At 48.2% G+C, this 10,631-nt stretch overlaps 1 protein-coding gene across 1 annotated transcript in view; it reads left to right on the forward strand.

Annotated features, from left to right (window-relative positions):
• The first annotated feature begins 3,379 nt into the window (after positions 1-3,379).
• Positions 3,380-10,631, forward strand: part of SCYL3 (SCY1-like 3 (S. cerevisiae)) — a 14,310-nt gene continuing 7,058 nt past the window's right edge. Inside the window, exons 1-7 of the mRNA XM_009320623.1 lie at positions 3,380-3,674; positions 4,203-4,388; positions 5,074-5,187; positions 6,174-6,230; positions 6,975-7,077; positions 7,680-7,791; positions 8,483-8,561. Of these exons, the coding sequence (XP_009318898.1) occupies positions 3,510-3,674; positions 4,203-4,388; positions 5,074-5,187; positions 6,174-6,230; positions 6,975-7,077; positions 7,680-7,791; positions 8,483-8,561 (816 nt within the window). The 5' untranslated portion in view covers positions 3,380-3,509. The remainder of the gene's footprint in view (positions 3,675-4,202; positions 4,389-5,073; positions 5,188-6,173; positions 6,231-6,974; positions 7,078-7,679; positions 7,792-8,482; positions 8,562-10,631) is intronic.

The following is a 10,631-nucleotide window of genomic DNA, read 5'->3' on the forward strand; positions in this document are numbered from 1 at the left end:
CCCGCCTGGGCCGGGTCGGCTGCTTTGGGCTGCAGCCTGTGCCTCAGGCCTCGCTCAGGACAGGTCCTGCCAGCCCGGCTCAGAAAATGGTGACGCTGCCCTCCCTCCGCGTGGGTGTTTGTAACTTGCAGGTCGGGTACGCGGTGGGGGCAAAAGCTCGCTTTTCCGGGAAAAAAACAAGTACCGCATTGGTGACTGGAGTTGTTTTGAGTGCGCTGCAGGCAGCGGTGTTGTTCCCGGCAGCTGGCGTTATGCTGGTGTTTCTCGGGGAGCCCTCTGTGTTAAAATGCTTGCTCTTTCCCCATGCCTGGTGTCCAGGGTTGAACTGTCCTTCGGAAGGTGCAATAAAATCACTCCTTCCCTGGAGAGGCTGTTGCCTATACCACCTCTCTGGGCAACTTGGGCCAGTGCTTCACCACCCTCAGCGTAAAAAATTTCTTCCTTATATCTAGTCTGAATCGTGGCACTGCTTGCGCAAGGCGCCCGCTGGACGTTTGCGGTTGCCACGTTGGGAAACCTCTGCCTTTGGGGGCAAAGCACCCATCACCTCTGACAGCGGCTTCCAGGAGGCTCTGCTGGCATGGGAGGTGGCGGGCAGTGCAAGTGGAAAGCCGGGAACTGCCTCGCTCTTAGCTGTGGAGTGACAGGGCTTAGTGTATGTGTTTCAGGTGGATACCTCATATGCCGGGGTGTTATCACTCCACAAATAAACTAAATTGAAATTCCAACTCTAGCACTGTTTATGGTAGCAAACCCAAATTGTCCTTAACTACCAGTCCCTCTGTCTTTCCCTGCTGGGCCCCTCTCCATCTCAAGGTGCACTGTGTGTTACATCTGATGTTCCTGTTTACAATCTATTGAAAATGAGGTATTAAAAGGTTATAATGTGGGTAACGCTCTTAACCCACAAAGCATATGTGGTCCTTACACGGTGTAGTTGTGTGACTGATGGCTTATTTTAGCATCGGAAGAATTCTTCCATGGGTTTTAGCCACATCTAGGCATACACCTTTGCAAATGCTTTTGGCTGCTGGACTTTCAAAAGCCACCATGTTTTGAAGTGCCGTGAAAAAGAAAAGAAACCGAGCGATAGTTTTGTGAAGCTGATGTGCTCCTGAAAAGGGTGGCTCGTGGTTGTTTGAAGCTACTCGGCGTTTGATACTGAGAGTCGCTGGGCTCCTCCTGAGAGCAGTTACCTGGAGCGGGGGATGCTTGTTTGGAGCTGGTTGTCATACAGTGGCACTCGAGTAGATCGCAGTTATTTGAATGGCTCTGATGTTACAATATTTCTGAACTGTGGGCGTCCCTGCAGCCAAATTTGTCACTGGTGAGTATGTCCATATGTATCTGGAGGAACGCGAGGCACTAGGTCAGCTCAGATACTTTCAGCTGTCCTGTGCAAAATCTGACTGAGAAATAATTACAGTAGAGCTAGGGAACAAAGCAAAGCTGAAAAGAGCAGAGAATGCAGATAAGAGCACTCAGCTGTGCCCAGGAGGAGCAGCCAGTGCCGTTGCACACAGGTGTGGAAGGTTAACCTGGGGTGAGCCAGAGCAGAGCTCCCAGGGACCGGCTGGAGAGGAAGCCCTTCTGTCTTGGGGCAACGTGAACCCTTTTGTGCCAAGGAGTTCACAAAAAAGTCCTTTTTAGAAACGTGTGTGACTGCTGCATGGTGCTTCCCTTTCACCTCTTAGCCCCTCTGTGTAGTGCTGGGAAGCTGCGGTTTAGACTTCTATAGCTTTCCCTTTATTTCTTAAAGGTCACATTAAAGGAATTGGCACTGAAGAGGTACAGATCCATCCCTGACACTAGAGGGGAGAGAATGATAGCAAGTTGCGTGTTCCGTAGATAATTCGGTGTTAGATTTTAGGTGGATCGGGACACACAAGCTCAATTAAGAAAAAACCACAATTTCAGACTGTAGTGTTGTACATTCTGGAGGGTTAAGGTCTGTTCGCATCAAACAGGTAAGAGCTGTAACGTGTTCTGGTTCCCATATCTAATGTGTTCATAGGGTTCATTCCTCCCAGCAAGAAGCACATCTAGAGCTGGAGCTACCTGTTTGTCACAGAGCAGTTAGCTAACAAAGGTGATTAAATGATGTGTGAGCAAGGGTTTGTGTGAAGTCTACTAAAAAGGCAGCATTCTGCTCCTTCCCAATGCTCTTGTTGACTAGTGGGTTGTGCAACTGGCATATTTATGTTTAATGAAAACATCAGATCATAATGTGTTTAAATATAGGACACTTTGAGGAAAGGGGGGACAATCATTTCAATAACTAATTCTTAATTGGCACAGCGAAAAGAAGCCAGGAAGCCGTAACGGACCAGCTCTCCAAAAGGCCCCCAGCGCTGCTGACCTCGGAGCTCCTGGGAGGGCTTGAACTAGAGATGTGGGAGAGGGGCCAGAGCAGCAGCTTTGCCGGAACAGCTCTGTCAGGGAGCTGAAAGACTCTCATGTTGTTGCCCTCCCGAAGCCTCAGGTCGCGGCTGGAAACAACCACCATGAAGTGATTCTCCAGTTGCAAAAAAATGCTTGGGGGTGGGCAATTTGTCCCCCCACTTTCCCTGAAAACTGAGGTTTTGCTCTCTCCTTCTCTCGTTACTAAAGGTCGTTTGCTAACGTCTGTATACAGACCGGTATTCAGGGTCTCGCCTGTAGCCTGTGATCACAAGCCTGATTACAGAGCATATGCTCGGTCAGGGTTTTCTAAAAGAGCCTCTGCAATCAGCGTGTTTGTTTTACCAGTTTTGTATGTGAGGAAGCAGCACTAAAATCTGTGCCAGCCTCCTCCTGACAGAGGCTGTGGGAGGAAGGAAGGGTTGGCAGGCAGATGGAATATTTGTCAGATGGAGAGAAGGTAATCGTGGGGGGTGGGGGGGTGGAGCATCCTGCTGGAGGAGGTTACCTGACTGTAGCTTCACTGAAATCCTCTGTGGCTTGGAGAATTGAGGAATGGCTGCTTTTAAGAAGGCCAAGGGCTCCTTGCACCCTAAGGCAGTGGCAATCACAGTTCCTAACAACTGACTGGGCTTAATCTGAATTAAACCTCTGGAGTAGGTGTCTGCGTGTCTGGGGGTATTGGTGGATCCTGGTTTTGGTGGATTCTCGGTTTGGTATCCAGGTCAAGGACTAGTTGTGGACGCCGTACCGTCTGTTCTTCTGTGTGTTGGAGCTGGTGATGTCTGGTGGTGATGCTGACACAGATGCCAGCACAGTCCTAGCTCCACAGCGCGACAGCTGCTCGCCTGTTGATCCGAACCCTTTTGTGGACATTTGGTCTCCTTTACAAAATAAATGATAGGGATTTTATTCTTGTCCTTAAACTGAAGGAGAGGATACTGGCAGGAGGAGGTTCTTCATGGCTGTTTCATGCTTTGCAGAAAATGCTCTGAAGGCGAACTGGACAGCGCCCGCCGGAACTAAATCTGTCCGAAAAAATCTTCCTTCACCCAAAGGCCTGTTTGTCATCAAGAGGGAACCTCTACAACAGCCAAACTCTGCAAGTGATGGGCTCGGAGAACAGCGCTTTAAAGAGCTATGCACTAGAACAGCCACCGTTCGTACTGCCAACTGGACACTCAATTTATCCGGCCGTGCTACAAGATGGAAAACTTGCTTCGGTCTTTGTGTACAAGCGAGAGAATGAAGATAAGGTTAATAAAGCTGCCAAGGTACTGTAGAGAGCGTGCCTGGGACAGACTTGTCAGAGCTGTCCTTCCTGTTTCTTGGAGGGGTGGGAATCAGTTAATGAGGGTCAAACCCTTGGGGAGTAAGGGCAGGAGAAAAGGTCGAAGTTGACCCTGGCTGCAAACAGCTGCCAGGCAGGGGGAGAAAGGGGGTCGGCAGCTGCGAAGCTCATCGTGCGCTGCACGATGCGAGCAGCGGCGGGAAGCGATGTTCAGAGAGCAATACCTGCATTACTTTGCAGAGTACTGGTCTCTTCCTGCAGATGTAAGTCGGAGAGTCTTTCTTGGGTGGATCCTACCCAAAATACTGTGTTTATTCTGTGTAAGGCTTTGTATCTAGATGCATTATAAAAAGTTCTGCAATGAGTAAGTGAGTGTGCGGAGTGCTTGGTGAGGAGCAGGGACGGGCTGTCTAAATTCAAGCAGAAAACATGGCTAAAAGTACAAGGCGAAGCTCTGCAGCCAAAAGAGATGCCTTGGATGAGATTTAACAGACGTCTTTGTTTCTGGAAGCACCTGAAAACCTTGCGCCACCCTTGCCTTCTGCGCTTCCTCTCTTGTACTGTGGAAGCAAATGGGATCCACCTGGTTACAGAACGTGTGAAGCCTTTGGAGACGGTCCTGGAGACGCTCTCTTCTGCAGAAATCTGCGCAGGGATCTACGACGTGTTGCTGGCGCTCATCTTCCTCCATGACAGGGTAGGTACCATCGGCAGCAGTCATCAGGCTTTGGTGGGAGCCAGATGAAATGTGACGAGAGAGCGTTGTACCTGGGCTTGCCTGGATGACTGTCTCATTCCTGATTCCTCACAAAAAGACAGACACGCACCCCACAGCTCTTTTAGGCTGAAACCGCTAAAATCATTGGCTGCTTTGTAGGAGGAATGATGGTAGCTGAAAATGCCGGGGGTTTTGGAAGTAAGGGAGCAGTTCTCAATTCATGAATTGACATCTGCTTGCAGATGCTGCTTACTTTAGGGAAATGGGATTGCTCGGCCTTGGCTTTTATTTACAGCTGTTGCCACGTGTCAGAGATCGGTGTCACCACTCCCCTGCTTTGGCACTGTGTGTTTGTCCAGGACTGCAGTTAAATCCCAGCTCAGACTGTAGCTCTTGGGCTTTGTGTTCATAGTTGGAGGTCTTCTCTGGATTTACAGTTGCGTTGCAAGGGCTGTGACAGTTAGAGCTTTGTCTGCTCCAGAACCCCAGCCCTTCTGCCTGATACCTGCTAGTCACCTACAAAATCCCAAAGGACCTTTAGAATTGTGTGCTTTTTGGCGGCTTTTCCTCAGCTCCTCGCAGCACCTAATTAGTGCTGATTAAGATTTTACGTCTTCATCTATCCCCAAGTCTGTTATCCTTCTTTTTTTTTTTTTATTATTAGGGAAACCTAACGCATAACAATGTCTGTTTATCATCCATGTTTGTAAGTGAGGATGGGCACTGGAAGCTGGGAGGAATGGAAACAGTCTGTAACTTCAATGAAGCCACCCCAGAGGTAAGAGCCAAGCAAAGCACGCCCTCTGATGCCCGGGAGAGGGCTCCTGGCCTGCTGAAGCTGGCCATCTATGGATGTGAAGGCCCAAGTCCTTCCAGTTATCTGAATTTACTATTAGTAAATTAGTGTTGGCTCACTTCCAGCTCTGACCTGAATCTTTGCTCTAAGGACACCGTAAGTAGAAACTACCTCTACACAAACAGAAACTAATTCCCCTTTAGCCAAAAAGCAGCTACTTTTCTAAGGGAGACTGCTGGCTGGAGGGTAGGTTAAGACTGGGGACAGTGAGAAATCTTTGCCCCTCTGGACTGATTTAAAAACAAACTAAAAAAAGAACTTTAGTGCGAAGCAGGAAGATCCAGGTTGAAATGAATCAATAAGAAAAATAATTTAAATGGCTCCTTAGCTTTTGCTGCTGGCATCTTCATTGCTTGTTACTGGTCTTAGCAGAAGAATTCCTGGTTTGATTTCTGCTGCGTGCTGTGCAGAGTCATTGCTGCAGCCTGGCACTGTGTCGTAAATGTATATTGCCTTTCCTCCCAGAGGATCCACGAATCCTCCACGAACTGTATTGAGTGTCCCTGGCGTGTATCACCTTTCAGAAGGGATCAGGCGGACACGCAACTGGTGCGTGTGGTGGTGTACAACAATGCAAAGAGCACGGCAGTAAAACCTGACTGCTAAAGCTCATGAAATCCGTTCCCTGTCCAGATGGATCACGCGGGACGATAGGACTGAGGACTAAAGGGATGAGTTGGCTGTGATGCCCTGAAGTTGCTTTCTGCCAGCTTGGTGCTTCACACGTGGTCCATTTGTGCTTCCCCTCTGGGCAGAGCAAAGCGCAGCCTGCCCTGGATGCCAGCTGAAGGGGCAGGGGCAGACCTCCTGCCACACGCTCAGCCCTGGCCCGCGGGGAGAGCCTGCTCCTGCTGCTTGGCACAGATAAGCGATCGAAGTAGCTCATGTCTCCCCTCTTCTCCTTCCAGTTCCTCTGTCATGTCAAGTCAGTACGAGACCAGTCGTGCATCCCTTGCGAGGAGATGGTGAGTAACATCACTTGCTGGAGGAACTTCTTGCTGGCAACAAATAAAAGTGCGATGTTCAGGAAATCGTTTTCATTCACATATTTTATTTCCTTATGCCTGAATGCGAGGAAGTGGCTGTTAGATAATACCTGAGGTTTACTCTCTTCCTTTTTTAGCCCCTTCCGTCCCATCCCTGGTTTGGGAATGGTGTTGGGCACAGGGAAGTGAAATTCTGAATGGAGTGGTGGGACAGCAGGTTCTCATAACATTTTTCAGACACTTTGTGTTGCAGCTTTAATGCTTCTAGATCACCAAAGCTTTGCCAAAATTACAAAGTAGTTGCTGAGATTGCCCAGATCGCTGTGGTCACGTGGCTGTGTAGCTCTCATAACAGCCTTTTTTTCACTCGTTAGTCACCTCCTAACCATTAAGCGTCCTATGAGTTGCTTATGCTACAGGAGCGCTCTTTCTCTCTCTAATTATCACCTGTTGCCATAGAAATGCTGAAGGCTGTTGACTTGCAATTGCTGCGTGCACTCATCGGGGAATTGTTTCATCATGATGTAGTTGCTCCTTTGGGTTGTAAAGTCCCTGGTGGAGGGGTTTTTTTATATATATATAATATTCTACTTGTAGGGTACTTAGTGGAGCTTTGGTGCTATAAAAAGAATTGGAGGGTGTATATGGTGGGGGGCGGGAATAGAGACTCACGGAAACTACCAAGTATTTCATAAACTCCTACTTTTTTGGTTTTATTTTCAGTCTGCAGATTTCAAAATTCTGCCCCACAGCTGTGGGCACGCGAGGGATGCCTATGCGTTTGGAACAATGGTTGAAAATTTCCTGACAGTCCTAAACGATCAGGGTGAGGAATGACACGTGTTTGTTTTGCTATTGACAGGCCTCTGTAGCTTAGTCCTTGCGTGCGTCGAGCCATTTGCCTTTTGTTGCAGCTGGCAGATGTGCTGCAGGTTCAGTGGCCGTTGCTGTTCTTTGTGTTTGCCAAGTTAAAATGCAGACTTCGGCGTCTCCTGTATTTCCCTTTTCCTGCATTTGAACATGGTCAGATGTGGCTGGAGGTCACCAGCCCGTGTAACACGAGCGCTCCCAAACCTGCTCTGCAGCAGTCAGAGGTTCACCTGGTCCTGCCCCACCAGCCGCTTCATCAAGGGTTATGGACGCGGGCGCGTGGATGTTGTGTACCGCAGCTGAGCAGGGGCTGCTACCTTCTAGCAGAGAGGGAGCAGGAAGCTTCTTGGGAGGACAGTAGCACTCCTTGCTGCCCCAATAGCCAAGCAGCTTAGGAAGAGAAATGGAAATGCTATTTTCCCTTCCTTTAGGGACAGATATGAGCAATTTTGCTATCAAATAGAGCTAAAAACAAATTTTTGGGAGGGTGGAGGACTCTTGAATGCAGCTTGTTCAGTGTTGAGAGAGAAATCTAACTGTAGGTGCTCTGGATTTCAGTTTCAGCAGATATTCTCTCCAGCTTTCAGCAAACCTTGCATGGTACACTGCTGAATCCAGATCCAAAGTGTCGTCCACCACTGTCCAGCTTATTGTCTCACGAGTTCTTCAGGTAAGGAAAGGAATATCCTGCCTCTCTTGCTATGTCTTGATACTGCTTATTTCTGTGTTGCAAATGTGTTTATTTTGTGAAGGTGTGTTACTTATCAGATGGGAGGTGCAGGCTTAATCCCTACCTCTTACGGGGATCTTTGGCAAAGAGACTCCTTAAATTAAGAAAGCATTATCAGCCTTCCAAATGAGGTGCTGAGCTAGCAGTGGTGACAGAAGTGTGCCCCTTAGTCACACGCAGTCAGCTGGATCTCCTCAGGCTCATGGGAGGTGGTAGGAAATGCTCTAGAAAATGAAATAATTAGCGATACCTCTGGAGCAAAGCAGGCTCCGAGGTTATCCACACAGAGCTGTGTCTGCTGTCACCTAAGTGCTTCTCTGGGTGGTGGCGTTACCGTGGGGTGGCGCTTCCTTCTGCTCATTGCCCCAGGAAGGTGGTCAGAGGTGGCTGATGCCGTGTTGCCCAGGTTTCCCTGTGAATTGCTGACTTCAGAGTGCAGCACTGTGCAGGCGCAGCTTTTGGGTAACTGGTCACCAGTTACTCCAGCGTTCTTGGTCCACCAGCATTTGACTTGTATCCCTCTGTCTAGTTCTCTCTGCTAAATGAAGGACGGGGATTTGCAATCTCTTGGTTGTGGGTGCTTTAAGCATCAATAAGGATCACACTTGACAGCCTACGTTTTTGTGCTTAGGAATGACTTTCTGGAAGTTGTGAATTTTCTGAAGACCTTAACACTAAAGTCTGAGGAGGAAAAAACTGAATTCTTCAAGTAAGTGAAGGAACTATAATCTGGAAGCATCTTATTTCAGAAATACTTCTGCCGAATGGGACTCGGGGGGGACCTGGGAAGGCTAGCAGCCAAGAGAGGTAGTTCCTCAGGTGGCAGATTTTGATTGCTTTGGCAGAACATTGTTTGCTCTGTAATATTTTGGATACTCCAGCCAAAGTAATGATCTCATCAAAGAGGAAAGTCTTCACTCCCTCCTTTCCCAGTTTCTTGTGAATGGTCTGGTGTTTGGGAGGAGCAGTACCTGCTGGGCTCTGCCTCATTCTGATACTTGCCAGCCTCCAGAGTGACGCTGTGCACAGCCGTACAGACAGCAGTGTTTTTACCTTTTTACCTGCTACAGACCAATTGCTGTCGCTGGAGAGTCAGGTCAGAAACCGGACTGTAGTGATGTGCGTCACTTCAGGGGTGCTTTTCTGAATCCCGTCTGCTTGCTAGCAGCTGGGTTGAACTCCTGCAGGGCCAAGAACAGAAGCTTTCCCAGGAGCACAGGGATATGAAAAGGAAAGAATTTTTCCATTGTTCTAACTGAGTTAATGCACTTTGTGGGGCATAATGCTGATGTTATTAGCAGAAGTTAAATTATTCAGGTTCTCTTCCACCCGCTTTAGCAGCACTGTCCTGTCTCCTGCTGCACCACAGCTAAGCAAGAATCATTTAAAAAGCCCATTCATGCGCTGTAGCGTTGCAGTAGAGGAGGGAAGGAGTGTGGCCTGACAGCTCGTCTGCTCGAGCTCTGGTGAACAGCCCCTCACTGGAGCTGTCCCGGGGTCCTGCTGCTTTACACACAGGCCAACTGCTTGCCCAGTTTCAAAATACTCTAAAATATCAGAGAACTTCTTGTAATGTGCTAGAAAAAAAGAATCTTTCCCTTGCCTCATTCTTAGAAGTAGCTTTATTTTAGATGTGACTTTGCAAAAAAAGTGAAATCTAGCACTAGGCACCTCTTGAGGGTGAAAATTTCTTCCATTTGGGCAGATCTTGTAAACTGTTAATGAGACAGTTTTCAATAAGACACATTGGGTGAATTAATCTTGTGATGCCAGCCCTGTCTGGGTAAAGCTGTTATCTGTAATGGATGTCTCAGCTGCGTAGTGCAGCATCTGCAGGAAATCCTGTTGTCATGGTCCCCAAGAAGTCTTCTCTAAGGGAAGCTTCCATGTAGCCATGGCATTATCTGGGCCTGAAAAAGGGAGAAGCTGAATTTTTCGATTTCACTAGTTTGAGACTAAGTAGAGCAAAGAGGAGGAGAAAAGGGGATCTTAGCAGGAACATTCAGAACGGTTCCTGCCATCTGTGTAACAGCAGTGTTTACTGAGGGAGGAAATGAATACTTTGTTTAAAGATACGTGTTGCTCCTTTATAAGGCAGAGGGGCTTTCACAGCATGTGCACTATTGCTCTTAAGTCTCCTCCAAACCTACAGAAAAGCAGTAATTGTTACTGATATTTTAAAAATGAAAATCCTACAAAGAAGAGCATTTGCACGAAATAAAACTTTTTGTGACTTAAATAAATAAACCCAACCCATGCTCTGTTGGGCAACTCTAAAATGTATTAGATGGAAGTGGGTTCAAAACGGGATTCCTGTTTTGCAAGGGAAACTTCCGTTACGTGGTGGGTAGAACAGCCTTTTTTCAAGCAGTAGGAAAATTCTTGCGATGCACCAGGTTGTGGGGTGAGAGGCCTACTCTCTTCTGCAGTTTTAACGCTGTAGCACTTCATGGGAGATACCAGCTCTGAGACAGTTTGTGCCACAGCAGTGGGCAGCTTCTCAGATGGGGAAGCCTTCACGAGCCAGCTGCAGGTGCGGCGGTGCTTCTGGATGTGCCTGTGACAGCCTGTGATCCGGGTGTGGGGTTTTACAGGATGGGTCTCTGGCTCCTGCTTTGTGTTATCGTTGCCTGAAAGCCTCAGGCGGGAGCAGAGCCTTGTCCTTCTAGGTTAGTGTGCACGCAGAGTGAGAGGCTGTGATGGGACTTTGTCTCTAGATGAGTCAGACCCCAAAAAAGGGGAAAGCAATATTAAGGGAAACGGTTGTAAATGCATGGAAG

This window comes from Pygoscelis adeliae, unplaced genomic scaffold (assembly GCF_000699105.1).
Source record: "Pygoscelis adeliae isolate BGI_AS28 unplaced genomic scaffold, ASM69910v1 Scaffold402, whole genome shotgun sequence".
Taxonomy (NCBI): domain Eukaryota; kingdom Metazoa; phylum Chordata; class Aves; order Sphenisciformes; family Spheniscidae; genus Pygoscelis; species Pygoscelis adeliae.